Raw genomic sequence first — 19134 nt, 5'->3', positions numbered from 1 at the left:
CACTGGTCTGCTGTGAATCCCGGGTGGGGGTGGGGGGGCTCCAGATATGTGCGGGTGCGGGCCCAGAGATAGAGCCCTCGGTGCTAGAGGGACGCTGTTTAGAGAGCTGCCGGTCCAGAGAGGGAAACCCTGACTGATGTTGGTCTAGGTACTGTGAACCAAGAGGGGGGGGGGCGTCTGTCCAGAGTGCTGGGGGTATATCTGTGTGAATCCTGGGTGACATGGGGCTTCTGTCCACAGTGTGAAACATTGGGGTAGAGGTGGGGTTTCTGGCCACACTCCTGCTGGTCAATAGAGTGAATCATGTGGGATGGGGGGGGGGGGTCTGTTCAGAGTGCTGCGTGCCGGTGCCAATAGTGTGAACCATGGGGCACAGAGGTTTTCTGTCCACATTGGTCGAGTCCACAGTGTGAATCCTGGAAACCACAGGGGGTTTCTGTCCACAGTGCTGCGGGTCAACAGAATGAATCCAGAGAGGGGTGCGGGGGGGGGGGGGGTCTGCCCAGAGTGCTGGGGTTGATCTGTCCAGAGTGCTGGGGTCGATAGTGTGAATCATGCAGAGTTTCTGCCCAGTTTTGCGAGTCTATAGAATGAATCCTGGAGACGAAGGGGGTCTGCCACAGTGAGCTGGCGGTCCATAGTTTGAATCCTGGCGAACAAGTGTGTTTGAGTCCACAATGTGGGGTCGATAGAGTGAATCCAGCGGGGGTGTCCACACTGCTGCAGGACCATCTTGTAAATGCTGGAGGAGTTAAAGTTCATTTTTACCCACGACGCTGCAGGTTAACAGTGCGAACCCAAGTGCTGCCGTTCACAGTGCTGCGGGTTTATGGTGTGAATCCTGGGGGGTGCTGCGGATCCAACCCTCGTGCAAGAGAAGTCTGTCCAGTGTTCCTGGAGATATTGCTGCTCGGCCTAGCTCTCACACATGCACCCCTTGTGTTTTCTTACAGGCACCCCCTCTTCCCACTGCTAGCTCTGATCTTTGAAAAATGTGAATTAGCGACGTGTACCCCCCGGGAGCCCGGAGTAGCGGGCGGAGACGTCTGCTCCTCGGAGTCTTTCAACGAGGACATCGCAGTGTTCGCCAAACAGGTCAGCCAAGCCACGTGACAGCAAAAGAACGCCACTCTGAGACAAAAAAATGCCATTTTATATCGGCAACTAATCCTCTTATGCCCATACTGAGCTGTAAAATATTCATGTTATTCAGATTACAAATGCAGCTAATTTACGGCCCGCGCTGATGAGATGGACGCCTCTTTCATAGCTGTAACTGCGAAAGTTAGAGTTTAGTGTCCGCCAGATTACAGAAGCGCTTTAGAGTGCACGCTTGGCGCCTAGTACCCTCTACAGTAAGCAGTGGCGCTCGAAATTCATAAAGCGTCATAAAGCTTGTTTTTTTCTGTACCCTCGTTTTTAATTCATTCTGGTTTCATTGGTTTAGATCCGAGCAGAAAAGCCCCTCTTTTCTTCAAATCCAGAGCTGGATAACTTGGTAAGAGCTGGCACGCCCAGTGTGACTTTTTTCTGCAATTGCTTGACCTGAGTGAGTGCGTGTTTATATTTGTGAGTGACGTCTCTGGACCATTTGTCATATAAACGTAGTATATATATATATATATATATATATATATATATATATATATATATATATATATATATATATATATATATATATATATATATATATATTATATATTTGATTGGACATTTCAGGACTTTCGCTATTGGCACTTTTTTCTTCTATTACATGAGAAGTAAAACGGCGTCACTAAAGTTTTACTTTTGAATTGTGTAAAAAAAAAAAGGTTTGGGTTGCAAGCGTATTTTCTTCACTTGTCCTTTTGAGTCCTTAGTAAAATGCACTATTCCAATTGAATAATTGGAATGCATATTTACTTTGAAGGATATATGTGATAAGTGCACCTTCCTGCATCCGAAATTTCTTCTACGTTCTCCCAGAAATGGCCAGATCGCGAACAACTGCGATTAAGTTGAGAGAGTGACTGGAATGTAAGAGGCATGCTAACAATGGCTGGTGTGAAAACGCGAACTCTATACAGGCTGGTGTTATTCATGTTGCCTTTTGTGTTTTTCCCCCTCTTCCTTAGATGATCCAAGCCATACAAGTATTACGGTTTCATCTGCTGGAGTTAGAAAAGGTAAATGCTCCCCCTCTCGCTGAAATATTGCTGCATGCCAAGCTCTTTATGCATTTGCATACACGTCTTTCTCTGCTGCTCCCATGTAATTAGTGTCAAGCCGAATCTCGGCGCCCATTGCTCTTCGCAGTTTAATTACAATCCCGTCCATTAAAAGCGGCCTCACAAGCGCCCGGGCCCCGCGCCCCCTTCGGCTTCTCGCTGCGACTCTATAAACAGTTGCAATCCCGCCTCTACCGCCGGACTTTGGGGGGTTTCGACCAATAAATCATGCGCCAGGGGGGTGTTTTTCAGAGGGGCCATGTTTACGAGTGAAGGCATTCCTTTTAGCATTTTTTGTTTGCTTTTATTGAGATGAAACCCCGTTAAAAAAGAAGTTATATTAGCGGGTCAGGCTCGGGGCAGGCATTGTCCGGGAAGGGTTTTTGGGGTGGGGGAGGCAAAAGCCACGGCGGGCCCATCAGCCTCTGGATCTGGGGCACGGTGAGGCGCAAGGCGCTAAAACCCGGGGCCTTGTTCTCAATTTTTGCCATAAAATCTACTAGCTGCGTGAATGCTAAGCAGACAGAAATTGCTAGGACGCCCAGCCTGACAACCGGACCCCCCTGTCAACAAGAAACCAGGAATGCGCTTTATAGAAGCGAAAGCGTTTCTGCGATGCACAAAAATTAGACCTATTTTCACATCCTCTCATTTTCTGACAAGTGTAAAAAACAAAACTGAGCAAGAAATAAACACCAGTTGGTTTATAGGATTTCCTTTGACATCCTAACAAAAAGTCTTGTTCGAAAATGTGTTCATCTTCTCTTTTTAAAATACCAGTGAACTTAGGGATAGGGTGGGGAGGGGATGGAGGGGGGGGGGGGGGGTCCAAGACAGAACCAGGCTCAGTTTGGCGTTTACATTATCGGGGTGTATTTTCAGTACTTCGCCCAAAAAGTGAAAGTTCACATGCTGCAGGAAGTTCCAAACACAGATTTACAATATAGACACTTCACACATGTGAGCGAGGTTTTCACAAAAAGGGGGCATAAATATATGTTTACAACACGGTCACCCCCCCCACACATTACATGCTGTGCATACATTTGTTTTTCATGCTGCCCTTGGGTGCGGCCTGGCGGTAGCTACACGGTGACATAATTCGCTGCCACCACACCGTTTCCCCTTATTGTCACACCCCTGAACATCTCCCACCCCTAGAGCATCACATGTAGCGCCTGCGATTAGTCAGTTTCACCCTAAAACCAACATGTCATTGTCAGTTTCCTGGGACATCTCTATCCCGACAAGAAGCCACGTTCTTCCCGATTCTGGGCGGTCCCGGGGGTCTCTGGGGCTATGTTCTTGGTCACTAAAGGGGTGTGTGATGTGTATAGGAGGGCGTTGCGCCTGCCACTTGCCAGCCTCTCTCCAGCCCGAGGGCTTCCCTTGCTCATCGCCCATCTGCCTCTGTCCACAGGTGCACGAGCTGTGCGACAACTTCTGCCATCGGTACATCAGCTGCTTGAAGGGGAAAATGCCCATCGACCTGGTGATCGACGACCGCGAGGGCGGCTCCAAGTCGGACAGCGAGGACATGGGCCGCTCGGCGAACCTCACAGACCAGGTAGGAAGAGCCGCGCTGCCCCGGCGCCTTTGTGTGACCTGCGTCTTATGAGTCCCCTGGTGGACATTTCCTGGCGTTGGTGGGAGGGGAAAAGTGCGCCTATTATCGCTTCTTTATACCTGCAAAGTGTGAACGTGGACCGGCGCAGAGTGCCGTGCTGCCGTGATCTTGGGTTCTTAAGAGCGTGTTGTGGTTCTGCTGTCTCGGGTGTGTGACTGTGCAAGGGGACAGGGTCCCAGATTGTTAGCCTGGTCATTTCATGTTGCTTCTTTGCACCGTTTGTTTTAGGTCTGCACCACTCCCCACACCCACCTACCAAGGTCTCTGTGTGTCAGGTCCCACGTCCGTGATCCTGTGTAGGGGCTGGTGTCCTGAATAGGCCTGGTGCGTTTCTTAGGCTGTCCTTCTGCCGTTGAGGTTACTGTTGTCACCAGTTAGAGGCCTCTGTCCGCCGAGTGCCTGTTTGCTGGTGGCACTGGGAGGTTTGGTGGGGGTGGCAAGGCCACGGGCGAGTGGCCTGTCAGGTTCCTTTCATTCTGTTTCATGCCTCCTGCTTGTCCTGATTCTGAAACCCCATAGGTGCCTAAGCTGGCAGCAGCTTCTGCTCCGTGTGCCCAGGTCCCCGCATACAGATTAGGAAAAATGGTCTCGGATAGATGTTCAGGACATTTTCGTATTGCCTGCGCCCCCCACCCTTGGTGTGTTCGCTTGTGCCCCCTTGTAGGTGTCTCTGCCCAGGAGGCCCCCTATCCCCTGGCCTATGACGCGAGACCACGGCCTGAATAGGCGGCCTGGATCCTTTCAGATTGTCTCTCCATGGTTGTGGATGTGCCCCGGAAGCAGTCCCCATGCTTCGAGGGCAGCGGCCCTCTGACTCGGATAGGTGGTCTGGGCCCTGCAGAACGAGGCTCCTTGGAGCAGGCAGCGCCAGTCCCTCACCCGCCCGTCCGCACGCTTCATTAGCTCCCCTTGTCAGTTTTCCTTGGCCGATCGCTTTTAGACCTCAGTGAACATTGCTTTGTTCGGAAGCTGGCGACTGCCAGCGCGCCCATTTTATTTCCTCTCTCCGGGTCCACACTAGAGCAAGGCACGGCTTTCAGAAATAACGAAAACCAGCATAGAAAGTCGCTGTTGTCCCTCTTGCCGCCCGCCTTCTAGAATTTGAGAGACTCGTACAAATCTGACCATAATTCCAGAATCATTGGTCCAGTGAGTAATTAGTCTATTTCAGGAAAAAGCTCATGTCGTCGGTAATTATTGCCTAAATTAAAAAAGGGGAGGGAGGGGGTCTGCTGCTAACGAGTGCAACAAACCACAACGTTCAGATACTGTTTTGTAGCTGAGAGATCGCAGGGATTCCAGCTATTTTGGGGGATCTGCAACTGGGGGTGATCACGTCTAGGGGCGGGATCTGCGTCGCCTCCTCCTGATTCTGCGAGTCCTCGGCCCCTCCAGTTTCCGACGCTAGCCCCAGTGATTGATCACGTATCTGATGGGGCCCGACGCTCTGTAAACATGTCCAAGGCGCCCTCTCCTAGGCCACGTTTCCTGTTGTGCGTGGGCTAAATCACACAGACTTGTCGAGCCCGTGTGAGCCACGGCCCATACACAAAAGGTCACCGAGTAATGGCAGTGTGAGCTCCAGAAACTGTGGTTCGCCTGGGAGAACTGGCCTGCCTTCGGTGTGTGTGTCACTGTGTTTATATGTGTGTGTTGCCTCGGGGCACCAGGACGTGCCACGGGGTGTTTGTATCACCCTCTGGAACGCAGGTCCCTTCATGGGGGGTGATGTCTCGTCTCTGGCCGGATCCCCTCTGTGGGAGCCGGGTGCAGTCGGTCTCACCGGCTTCTCCTCGGTAGCCATGCTACGAGCAGTCCGAAGGAGTAGCTTCCCAGGCAGCTGAAGGCAAGGGCCGGTCGTAGGTCATCCGAGAACCTTTGTGACGGCGCTTTGTGCCCTGCCACTGGGTTATCTGGGGTAGAAAAACCCTCGCTGCTGAAGGAGGAAAGGGCTTGATATTATTTCTAATAATTTATTTACAGATCTCCAGCCCATGCGCTGTAAAAAGGTGACTGGCTGCAAAAGTCACGTTTGAAGCAAGGTCCCTTCAGACCCAGCGCTTTTCTCTGAACACTTAGCTCAAAAGTGCTCTTTTCGCGTTGAAAATATGCGCATGTCCCTGGGGCACGGTGTGGTTAGGGGAGAGGGGAAGGTGATGTTTTGCTAATCATAGGTGTTTTTTTTTCTTCATTTTACCAACAAGTGAAAGTTCACATACTGCACACATAATCTTGCACCCCACTAAAGAGCGCGCAACTACTTAAGTGGAAACTCGGAGCATGGAAACTTGAAAACTGCTGAGCAAAAAAATTGTAATCCAACAAGTCTAACGAGAAAATGGGTTTCTAAAAGCTCTAGAGTGCTGGGTACATAAAGCTATTTGAGCAAATTACAAGAACCGCTCAAGGGCACGAATGAAATCAACACTTTAATTGCCTCCAAAATGAAGATTTATGCCCGTTTTCTCGACGAATCAGTATTATAGTGGAGGGAAAGCTATACGAGACACCATATATGCCTGCTGGTAAATATTGACGAGGCACAGTGTACCACAGAGGCGGTTGTGTGTAGGAACCTCGCCTTATGCATTTCAAACAGTGCTGAAAAATAGGGGAGTTCAGCTACCGGCCTTGAGTGAAAGCTTGCTGCACACTTACTAACCCGTTTAAACTCCCTGCCGTGGGCAAAAGTGTCTGTTTGTTTCTTTGAATGCTGTGTTGCACTGTACTTCAAATGTTTCAGACTGCTGCAGTATCCCGGCTTCTTAATGTCCAACTGAAATGTATTATAATATTTCCCTTCAGGCACTGATGTTGGCTAAAAAATAGTCTTCACTTCGGGAGGAAAACAATTATCTATCCTATCTATCCTATCTATCTATCTATCTATCTATCTATCTATCTATCTATCTATCTATCTATCTATCTATCTATCTATCTATCTATCTATCTATCTATCTATCTATCTATCTATCTATCTATCTATCTATCTATCTATCTATCTATCTACCTACCTACCTACCTACCTACCTACCTACCCATCTATCCATCCCCGAATTGTACTACAATGCATGGAACTCACTTTAGATTACTGGGGACTGTTGTTTGGAGCGGGGCGCTAGTGGATACATATCCAGGCAGAGGTCGAGTTCAGCAAAGCCACTCTGTCACAAACACACACCGGAAGGGGGCAGAGGAAAGGAGCCTTTCTCTGTGCCTCACCAATGTTGCCCAGCCAGTTTGAGGCCCTGTTGTTGTCTCCTCCTGGCTGTGCTGACAAACGCTGATCCCCTTCAGGTGTTATGCGAGCTGGAGTGCCTAGTTATCCAATTAACCCCTTTGTCTCTAGAGCCTGTTGAGTTTAGCTGAACGAAGCCCTCTTCTTTCAGTGGGGAGGGGGCATGCATGCTTTGACTGTGTCACGGAATATGCAGCTGCTTCTCGTTTGCTTGTCTGACCGCTCACCCTTGTAGAAGCCTTTTGCCTATGAATAGACTAGCGCACCTTACTCTCGCGGGGCTACAGAGTTTCCACTTCCGGGGTTATATTGCTAGTCGCGGTCCAGTCGCTTTGCTCTGCAGCCTGTGCGTGCTGAGCTCGTGCGCGGGGTCACTGACAGGCTGTATGCGTAAACATAGCGAGTTCCCTTCATTTGAGAGGGAACGCAGGCTGAAGTGTCCCAGACAAGCTCACCCAGTTGTTTTGGCCTCTTTGTGGCAAGGAGCAGGCCTACTTTTGAAAGTTAGATAGGCCACGTTAAGTTATTTTAACATTTTGCCCGCCTAAATTTGATTGGCCACGGTTCATGGCTGTCAAAGAAAAAACACGACTTTGTTTTCAGTTTTTAGTTGTTCTGATAAATATACTGGAAGCGGTCTCAATTACGGACAATAACTTGAACGTCAACGTTTTTTTTAATATGTGTGTAGCTTAGTTTAGATGACTTATGGTAATTGCAATTCAATTGTCCGTCGGTACAGCGAGGGGGATGAGCAAAGTGGAGCGACGTAAAAACCATGGCATTTATTAGTGGAGTGTGCATGACCTAGGAAAATACTATATGGGTGCATATGAACATCTCAGGAGGCAGAGGTTTGTAATGGAGCACAGGCCAAGACTCACGCAAAGTCGAACCCCCCAGTCAGTCTGATGATGATAGATTAACCTGTTGATCAAGGGTTAGCCTGGACTTCAAGGATGGCTCAGCTCAATATAACTGAGTATGTGGGTTTCATTGACTTTACAAGGATACACAGCCTTCCTCCCGCCTGGCAGCGCAGTGTTCCTTACCTGTCGTTCCTGCTACCAGCCACAACCTTTCTCTGTTGAATATATTTTCATGAGGTCTGACATTTGTAAATTATGATAACTGTATGGAAAATAATATTGCTAAAGGAAGCATTGTAGTAATTTTTTTAAATACTGACCATGTGAGTCTTAATTTAGCCTCCAAGTTGTGACCTTCGTTCAAGGTTTAGTTTGAGGGACAGTTACATTCAGGACGATTTTTTTGGTTAACTTTAATTGCCAGCTCAGCAATAAATACATTCCAAATTGTTGTCGTCCCTTAGACTGTCGTACAGCCTGCTCTTTGAAGGTGGGAAAGTGGGATGTGTGATTTGCTCGCAAGCAGTCATTTTTTAATCTGGTCCTAGTTTTTGGAAGGCAACTCCAACTTCATGAGGAACTTTTTTCACACTAGTGTGTTAAGTCTGCTCCACTCAGTTTTCCCAATCGTTCCATAATGTTTCTCAACATACTTATGCAGGAAGGAAATGCGGAAAGAAGCAATGATGTTCCTAAATATGATTTTTTCAAAATGAGGGGCAGTTTGTGTTAAACTGTAATAGTTAGGAAGCACAATGTGTTGCTTGTTTAGTGTCAGAACGTCCCTCAATGCATTCTTGGGTTGTTCAGAATGTGTCTTTTCTACATATTTCTTGTGTTGGCTAATTTATCCCCCAAAAATTTAAACCAAACGTATTCATATAAGCCACCTATTAATGTGAAATATTCGAAGATGCAACCATGATCAGCATTTAAAAACCTTCAAAGCAGTGGCATCCAACCCAACTGGTTATTCCGTGATGATGGCGTTTTTACTAAAAACTAAAAGTCGTGTTACAACATTTTAGTCAAAAAGCGGTGATGCAATCTTCATAATGGCAAGAGTGAGAACTATTTTTTTTTACTGAAAATCTACTTTGTCAGGCCCATGCTGCTTAGAGATTACAACTTTTTTTTTAGAAAGTAACTATTTATGGTTGCAATACCCATTGGAATTCATTAGTCCATGTTTTCTGAGGGCAAATGAAATATACGTTTTGTGAGTGTGTTGCTGATTTACAGTTTCACTTCAGCAAATCTGTCATTTGGATACCTTGCTATAATGTTCTGTTTTGTATCTTTAATGAAGATGATTCATATTGCAAACATTTTCTTATGTTTTCTTCAAACACTTGAAATGACATCTTTTTGTAGAGAATATATGTTACAATTGCTCAATAACAATGAGGCAGCTTTACAGGACTCCACCAAAAGAACAGTAAGAAAAATAGCGAATTAAAGTTTCTCTTGTTAATTTTAGTATAACATGTATTTTCGAGGGGCAAGGACCTTTTGTATTTTAGTTGATTCACTGAAGCAACATAAAATAACACAAATGCCACCTACTTTTAAAATGGTATAGGCTACGCCTTATTTTAGATAAAGCAAATATGGCAATTTCGTTTGTGGGCCCATGATCTTTTGCAATTTAACATACTTTTTACCTTTTTAATTGATACAGCAAGTGTAGATGCTCGTTTTAATTAAATTTAACAGCTCTAACTGTTATATCTGAACTTTGGTACTCGAGGGCAATTTCTGCATGGTCACATTAGGACGTGGTCTTATAAGGAGCACAAAAATGGTTCTAAGTGTCTCGGCCACGTCACAAATGCTTCTGAAAATTAATACATTTTGGCAAATGTACTTGGTAAAATAGGTTTTTAGAAGTCATGACTGAACATTATTGCTGTGTTTGAAATGTTAAATATTTATTTAAGGAAAACAAAAGGTTTTATAGTACTGAAAAGGACTTATGAAAAGTCCCCAAGGAATATTCGCCATGATGGTCTATGTGCAACAGATTTATTGTGGGCAATTGACCAGCTTCAGTTTAAATATGTTTATAATTCCCTAGCGGGCATCCCAATAGCCCAAAACGTTTTTACCTTATTACAATTTTTCTCATTTTGTATATGCTGAGTGGGACAATATATGAGCAGTTTAGTCACTTGGGGTGCTGATGCACAATATTTTACGCATGGTGTGAAGGACACAAGTCAGAGTTTACAGTGCATTGTTTTATATGAAGTGTGAAATACAGTGTTGCCATTAAGATCAAATATTATCCATGCTTGCAGTTTTGGATTGATATAGTTATTGTTTTTCGCAACAGGGGCTAATTAGTTCAAGTATTCTTTCAAACCTTGTGTGTGGGCGAGGGTTATGGAATGGCAGACTGCTGAAGTTACTGTAGTTCATTGTACAATACTAGTTATTAAGTGCCATTAAGGAAAACAGAGAGGAGCAACACATACTATAGAAAGTATGATATTTAATCCTGCATTAGGAAGTAATTGCCCACTGTGGTGAATGGAACACCATGATGTATTCCAGTGTTCTTCTGCAACAACTTATTTCCACATACAAACAAGTCCAATTCCCTTTCAAGTTTGCAGCAAACTTTTTCAGTTCTTAATATTTAGCATAAATGCTTTCTTACAGGAACAGCTTTTATGTTAATGCAGTAAGAAGTGTTAAACCAGTTTGCATGGCAATAAAATAAAGATGGAACTCGCCACACGTTTATTTTTTTAAAAAAAATCAATTGATAGTGTAAATAAACAAGTCCTTCGAGTCCAAAAGCAAACGAGATGATAGCAGGGTCATTCTTTCTGCATATGTCATATTTTCAAAAAGATTTACAAGGAAATTCGCAATAATTTTAACATCCATTTGGGGCTTTAGTGCAGTGATCAGAAATGTGGGTGAAATTTGAATTCTTTAAGAAAGTCTGCTATGTGTCCATTTAGTTCCAGTGTTGGTGGGTGGACTAGTAAATTGAGCCTTGTTAGTAACACACGTTTTGCTTTCAAACTTATGTTTTGGTTATTTATATTTTAAATGCAGGCTTTCGCAATTAGAAGATGCTTTAATATCTTCATTGTTTTTTAATAACGGGAATATAAGTGGTATCTTTTATGTTTTCTTCCTTTTTGTGCTGTACAAATTCCACAACTAGCTTATGTGTTTCTAATTAGAGGAGAAATAACACGGGGTTAATGTGACCATGAATTGTGCTCCCTTATCTGATGTTGCCTAAATGATTGCACATTCATAGTCACACAAGAAATTTATTTTGTGTGTTAGAAAAACATCCTCATAACCTATAGTGGAGTTCTAGGCATTATAAGCAAAGTTTAAACATATGTCATATGACTTTGCTCCGGAAGCGAACATTATCATCGAGAAATTATTCAAGTTTAGTGTGATGGTAAACTGTACCTTCTTCTCCCTTACCTTCCTACACACTGCTCTGTTTAGTTCTTATATCAGAGGAAACATAGCCATATGTAAAAGGGGATTGTACTACGGAATAGCGACACCAACAATATTGTGGCAAACTAATATTGAGGGCAGAATTGTGAAGGACAAAATATCAAAAAGGAAGTGCAAATAGGGAAGCATAGATTTAGTAAAGCTAACTCCACACCTACGTACCTTGAAAATAAATATACCATGTAGGTACTTATATGTGGAGTTAAGTATAGAAAATCTAGGTGCCCTTACCTGTCGATATTTTATTTACAATATTTTGCCCCCAATATTTTTTCTAGTCGATACTGTTGATTTCATATTCAGGGGGCACACTAAAAGGCAAAGTCAGAATCATCACATGGGCATCTATTCTGAGACTTCTTCCCTGTTTAGACACCAATAATTGTTCTGCTTGCCCTGGATACTTATGAACAGTCAATTTGATGGCCTCACTAGTTTGGTTACTGTTTTTCATATATGCATCGTGAGTATAGGTTCAGGTATGAAAACTAGTTTTAAAGCTTTAACCACAAGAGTGTGGGAACAACACAACTTTTTTTGTTTTGTTATATTGAAATGTATGTCAGAAAAACATTCAGGTGGTCAGGGGAGATCAGCGAGCAGACAGAAAACTATGGATGAGTGTGTTGGCATAATCCTACACAATAAAACACAACATTACGAGCTGTTAAAATATAATGTAAGCCATTGTTTAACTGCTTTGCTCCTTACACTTACACAGGGTTATCACACTTTCCTTAGCTGGAACACCTGCAAAAGCTGAATGACTGCTAAGTTATTTCGTCTGCTGCTGCTGGCACTGTTCTTTTTTTGTGCCCATCTGCATAGGAGCTTATACCTACCATTTGCCAGAGTTTCAAAGTGACAATCGTGATTTTAGGCCCGAGAGCTGACCAGTGCAATTCACCATTCTTCTTTTTCATTATAATTAATTAATTGAAATACTTTAAAATGTGGAGTTGATACCGGACTCTTTTTCTGACTGGCCCCTCACATCAAGTAAAAAACAAGATGCTGAGAGTTAAGTCAGTTGTGTGTGTATATATATATATATATATATCTCCCTCTCGGCCTCTCTCTCTGTCTCTCTCTTTCTCTCTCTCACCTCCCCAATTTAGTGGTCTTATATTCTAAACCACCATACCACAATCATCTCTACCAACCTGTAATTATTTCCTACACGTTTGCCAGGCTAGTCAAAATAAATGTGGAGCAATAACACATTTTTCGAGCAAGTCCACTAACACATGGACTTTCATGTCTTTTTACAACACTGCCAATGTGAGTTCTCATGTTTTTACCATAGTGCAGCATAACTAACATAAGGAACCTTTCTTATATTCTCTCTTGCAAACATTTAACATTGAAAACGCTGTTCAACGCATAATAACAAGACTAATTTAATGAGATGTTATTTCCGTGCATAGATTTAACTACTTTTGCTGTGGTTAAATATATGATTATTTCTACACAGAGTCATGTACTATCTACCATTTTTGAGAGGGGAAAGGAAAATAATCACTCACTCTTCTCACTTAAAAGTAGTAACAAAAGGAATATTACGCTTTATGCCAACCTGGTTTCTGTAAGGGTACCACCACACACTGGCGTTTGTGTTAAGAACATCCTGCCCAGGTCTGTAGGTCGTAGGTGCATGCTTTACCTAAATCCTCTTGTTGGACACACTAACTTTACCCCGAAAGGCACCAGATAGCTGCAGAATGGATGAACAGATGAATGAGGAACATGATATCTAAAGTTCACTGGGGCGCCAAGGAGTGAATTGTCCTGTGCACTACCCCCCCTTTCCTCCATCTGACCACTAGAAGATGGTAGAAGTGTTCTCTCTTCAAAGGTCTCCCTGTGCACCAAGGAGAAAATATTTTTGAAAAGTTTCTGAAAAGCTGCTTTTAGTGCTGAAGTAATGTGACATTATGTAATTGTTGGATCTTCATTTCAAGTAGAGAGTGGAAATACGATGCTTGGATTGAATGGTTATGGCTTGAGATGGTGCCAGGCCACCTTCCTTTCTTACAAAGGTTCCATATGGTAGTTCGGTTGTAGTCTTTCATCACTGGCACATGTACACTGTAAATTGTTTAATTGTTACTGGAATTGTGTAAGTCCTACAGGTAGCCCCATTGTGCTGTTTTCAGATAAATAAGTATTGCAGATGATATATCTTATGAAAGGCATAATAACAAGACTAATTTAATGAGATATTATTTCCGTGCATAGATTTAACTACTTTTGCTGTGGTTAAATATATGATTATTTCTACACAGAGTCATGTACTATCTACCATTTTTGAGAGGGGAAAGGAAAATAATCACTCACTCTTCTCACTTAAAAGTAGTAACAAAAGGAATATTACGCTTTATGCCAACCTGGTTTCTGTAAGGGTACCACCACACACTGGCGTTTGTGTTAAGAACATCCTGCCCAGGTCTGTAGGTCGTAGGTGCATGCTTTACCTAAATCCTCTTGTTGGACACACTAACTTTACCCCGAAAGGCACCAGATAGCTGCAGAATGGATGAACAGATGAATGAGGAACAGGATATCTAAAGTTCACTGGGGCGCCAAGGAGTGAATTGTCCTGTGCACTACCCCCCCTTTCCTCCATCTGACCACTAGAAGATGGTAGAAGTGTTCTCTCTTCAAAGGTCTCCCTGTGCACCAAGGAGAAAATATTTATGAAAAGTTTCTGAAAAGCTGCTTTTAGTGCTGAAGTAATGTGACATTATGTAATTGTTGGATCTTCATTTCAAGTAGAGAGTGGAAATACGATGCTTGGATTGAATGGTTATGGCTTGAGATGGTGCCAGGCCACCTTCCTTTCTTACAAAGGTTCCATATGGTAGTTCGGTTGTAGTCTTTCATCACTGGCACATGTACACTGTAAATTGTTTAATTGTTACTGGAATTGTGTAAGTCCTACAGGTAGCCCCATTGTGCTGTTTTCAGATAAATAAGTATTGCAGATCATATATCTTATGAAAGGCTGCATCCTATCACTTGAACTTTTAGCATATCACTGAGAGGGCTTTGCACTAGTTCATTGTCTCTATAGGAAGAGAAGGTTATGCCTAGCAATGTTTCATCTTCAGTTTTGATTGCATGATAATATATTACTCGTGATAGAACAGATATAGTCAAGAGTTGAGCTTTGACATAACTTTATTAGTGGAAACTCAGCTGAGCTTTTATCTGAGTCTATTTTAAGATATACAATGTCATATCATGGGAGGCACATTTTAAAGCAGAATAAATATTGTTGCCTTAGAGCAATTTGGATATGGCCACTCTATATGTAGAGTGACCAAAGGAACTTGTGAACATGTTGCAAGCAATCCAAAATGTTTGTAACTGTTTGGAGTTGTCGCAAGGAACTCTCAAGATATATCTGCTCTTAAGTCAATTCATAGGTCACACAAATTTGATATATAGCCTTTTTTTGTGAGCAGAACGTTGCATAATAAGTTTAATGATGCTTGACAGGAAGAAGCTTTGTATTTCAGAATCAAAATAGTGTCCACACCAGGACTTGCCTAGTGTTACAAAGTAGTGTTATAGCAATTAATGGAGGTGCGGTCCGTACTGGACAGGTATACTTTTTGTCTGTTGGGCCTAAAATTCCCCTATGTTTAACTCAGCAATGTATAGTCCACTATCTCATCCCATAGAAACTCAATCAGGAAATCTCTTTGCTGGTTTCACCACAAAAAAATCCCACTACTTGAGAAGCTTTTCCTCCTTGAGTTAAAAAAGTACATGAGTTATTTAGAACGAAAGATAGAGGTGATGTGTCCCCTAGCTAGGGCCATCTGTGACCCTGCCAAGGCTCACAGGAAACAGTGAAAAGGTAAAGAGAGCGTACAGCTTCTGTCTTAAAAATCTCCCCAAACACAATGCCTGGGACAGTTCTGTTGGAAGTAGGGGATGCCCAGCCTCCACACTACATCTCACAGTCGAATCACTTAGAGGCTGCATTTCGATCTCACAAGTGACAAAGACTCTTTAATCAAGTGGCAATTTACACACAAATCGACTCCAGAAACAGTATGGTATTACTTTGACAAAAACCCAACATATCTGGCAGCAGTAGTGTGTGCCCTTTTCCCAAAAATTGGTTATCAGTCAAAGGGCTCAAATACAATTTGAAATTAAGTCAAACACAGCCTTCCATTTTCTTGAGTAAAATTATTCTGTTCTGAACAATCGCTGACTTTCCTTTTTAAGTCAAAGTTTTCAAATAAGTGACATTTAGAATAATTATGTTTTATCGTGTTTGACAACTATTTTTTTCTTGCTGCTACACATTTGCTCTATTTTCACAATGCCCTTTCTTCTTGTATGAATAGTGCTTTCAAGTCTTGATCAGGCAATATATGAAAAGAAACGTGGTTGGTAAATTTTAATTTTGATGATTTTAAAATATGTCCTCGATATTTAAAAAGTTTTCAAGCAACTTTGTCCTCATTGACTAAATATGAAGTTGTAATGAGGCACATAGGTGATAAATATACACATTCAGCCTAAATTTACTCATTGTCCAAATTTTTGACGAGCAACAAAAGGCTTTAAACAGTATTCTCGAAATGTGTAATTATTGTTCAAATTCAGGTCCTGAGAGCATCATTTAACACCAGATTCTAAGTGTGCACTTCACAAAACCCTCATCACATTTCTGTATGTTCCACATGCAGTGAAGTATACATATGGAAATGCCCATGTATTGACAGTAACACCTAAATTGAAACATCATGCATATGAATGGTCTCCACATCCAATCACCAGAAGACCAGCCTAAGAATGCAAAACATTATCCAATTTTGAAATCCCACCTCCTGTTGCTTTGACTCAAATGTACATTGCTTGACAACTTGCTGGACAATTGCTTGGGACAGGAAGTTGTCTATATCATTAATCATCGGCAACTTGCAAACTAAACGTATATACAAGAATGTTTGGTTTAAGTGTAGTGAAAGTAAAGGGTTATCTTAAGTTTGGTTTGATATGAGTCTGGTGAAGAATATACTGACTTCGAGACTCAGAAACGTTTCCACATTCTGGATATAAAAATGCTTTGCCATGTCAATGTCAAAGCCACAGTAAGCTGATGTAATAGTGGGGAGATTTTTTTCAGGTAACAAAGCACTGGGTTTTCAATGAGGTCTTTGCAAGATCTAATTTAATAACTAATTTTCGGACACTCTTCATGGGCATTCCATGCTACAGCCTTATGGCCTACGTTACTCACCCACTTTGAGTAACTTTAATTATTTAATCACAGCCAAGATATCGTATCTCTTCCACCTTAATCAGCCTCAAGTTCTTGTAATTAATTTCAGGTCTGTAGACAAGATCCACAATATTGGATGAATGCAGCCATTTCCCAAAAAACTCTCCTTAAGTAGCTGACGTAGCCTACTCCAACTAACCCCGCCTGACACTGTGAACTAAGAAATAGTTTCTCTTTCTTAAAATGAAAAGTTTCATTTCACGCAGTGGTTGTGAGAACCTTCACATCCCTTACTGTTTTAGCAAAGATCCATCCTCTCGCTTAGCACGCAATGTCTGTGTCATTTATTAATGTGTTTTAAGCCTTTTTTTCTATAGTCATTCTGTGAGCTTATTCGTTTTTTTGTTGTGAACCAAACGTCCACAGAGTAGGGTTCTGCCTATGATTCTCTGATTCATAATATGGATCTCTCTATTGTATAGCCATCTGTATAGTGTTCTCACACTGTAGTTGCTTTAGACCTTCCATCCAATTTACGGAGTCACTTATCATATCCAATATTCTAGGACTATAAATAAGAGTGTGATCCTCTAATATACAGCTGCTCTAGAAATCCAATTTCAGATATTGCCAGCAGTAACCAGAATAAGACGAAAATTACATTCTTTTTTACTAAACTGAAACATCAGCAATACTCAAATTATAAGCTTTTTCATTGACCTGTAGGCTAAATTAATACCATTTATGACAGCTGCTGTTAAATTGGGGCACTTTCCAGACTGTGTTAATGTAGGTGGCATCTTGCTCAATATTGTAGTGCCCCCTGACACAAACACAACAAACATCTTCTGGATGGAGATGTGAGCAAGTTTATTGACAGTGTAGCTCAGAGATCCGGTTCTACTCATTTTTGTCTTGTCCGCGTGACTAAATTGGGTGACCGGAATAAATCACTTTAATCTCACTTTGATTAATTTCCCTCACTAAAATAGATCATGTGTAGTATTGAAGTAGGCATCGTGCCACTATTGAGTACCATATAAAAAGCTGTATCTATAGAATTACTTATCATGAGGTGTTGCTTACAAATTTGCTTTCATCAGAATGTAGCATCACAAGACCAGGCCCACTATAATTGTATTGTACTCTAATGGTATAAGCGGTACATTATCAAATTAATTTTATTTTAAACTATAACACTTGATTAATACAATCAGTCCATCTGAAGTCAGATTTGTAAGTGATGTATAGTTCATATTTAATATGTGCCTCATCAAGATTTGTGTGCAAAATTTACAATAATTTACTTCTGGATTCCACAGAGTTTCCACTGCATTTTAACCACATGAAATCTGCAAAGACCAGTTAGCCCAAATGACAAATCTTTTTCTCGAGTGGTTATGCCTTATTTCAGTCTTAGGTGTGAATTGCTCCAAAGAATTTAATTCCCAGGCATGTCACAAATCACTTTCTGTGATTATTTGTGTCTTACTACAGACCTAGGAGTGATTTACATCAGAATTACGAGGAGAATTGCATGGCTACTTATAGAAAGAAAGCGTTATAAGTAAGCAGTGCATGTATCCATGCCTTACTCATTGAAATCTGTGAGTAAATCACACCTTGGGTTGGAGTCAGACAGAGCTACTCACAGAAAAAGCTTTGTGATCTGGTTCAGTAATTGGTCAAGAACCTCTGACAGGTGTACCTTCTGTAGCACCAGAGAGAGGGATCCACCTTCAATTGCAAAGCTTAAGAACATTTAGCAATGTGGGCACCCATTATTTGTGGTCTCTACAATGGAACTGGTCTACCCTGAAAGTAATATTGGATGATAGAGCTCCAGTGATCTCATTGTACTTAAATTTGTGTGATTTTCTATGTGAGACAAGTTAAAGATTGACATTTCTTTGGTACTGCAGCTACTACATTTAGACTAAATGCTGTTATGTTTCGTATATGAGTAAGCAATAAGGTGCTGCGGAATATATTTCAGAGGAACCCATTTTTATACTTAAATTGTCTCTATAAAAAGTTAAACTGCTTTATTCGTGTTTTTGGGATCTAACTTGCTTGTGAGAGACATTTATGATCTGTTATGAAGCTGCTTGCTTGAAAGTTGTCTCTTTGACTTGGCAGCTGTACCTGCAAGTCATTATTTGTGATTGTATATATAACTCACAGAGCTCATATGCATTAATTTCTGAAAAATGTGTGCAGTATTTTTTTATTGGGATAATACCTACAGTATCAAACATACCATGCATTATGCAACTATATGACTGTCAATATAAAAGAAGAAAAGCAAAATCCGAAAGACCAGTACCTTGTAATTTGTGAATGTCACAAACAGATTAAATCTGTTATGACTCCACATCATCAGCTGCTAATTCTTGCCTGGAAATTTTCCATCTCAATGGCAGAAAAGAAAAGCTGGGCTTTAACTCCGG

At 42.1% G+C, this 19134-nt stretch overlaps 1 protein-coding gene across 2 annotated transcripts in view; it reads left to right on the top strand.

The window, feature by feature from the left end:
* The window catches only part of MEIS1 (Meis homeobox 1), a 152344-nt gene that overhangs the window by 6001 nt on the left and 127209 nt on the right, over positions 1 to 19134 (top strand). For both annotated transcript variants that reach the window (XM_085612515.1, XM_085612514.1), the window contains exons 3-6: positions 954 to 1095; positions 1448 to 1498; positions 2115 to 2165; positions 3628 to 3774. In XM_085612515.1, the coding sequence (XP_085468641.1) occupies positions 954 to 1095; positions 1448 to 1498; positions 2115 to 2165; positions 3628 to 3774 (391 nt within the window). The remainder of the gene's footprint in view (positions 1 to 953; positions 1096 to 1447; positions 1499 to 2114; positions 2166 to 3627; positions 3775 to 19134) is intronic.

The sequence above is a fragment of the Triturus cristatus genome, chromosome 6 (assembly GCF_964204655.1).
Source record: "Triturus cristatus chromosome 6, aTriCri1.1, whole genome shotgun sequence".
NCBI lineage: Eukaryota > Metazoa > Chordata > Amphibia > Caudata > Salamandridae > Triturus > Triturus cristatus.
The sequence above is the reverse complement of the archived record's forward strand: the minus strand, read 5'-3'. Positions and strand labels throughout refer to the sequence as shown.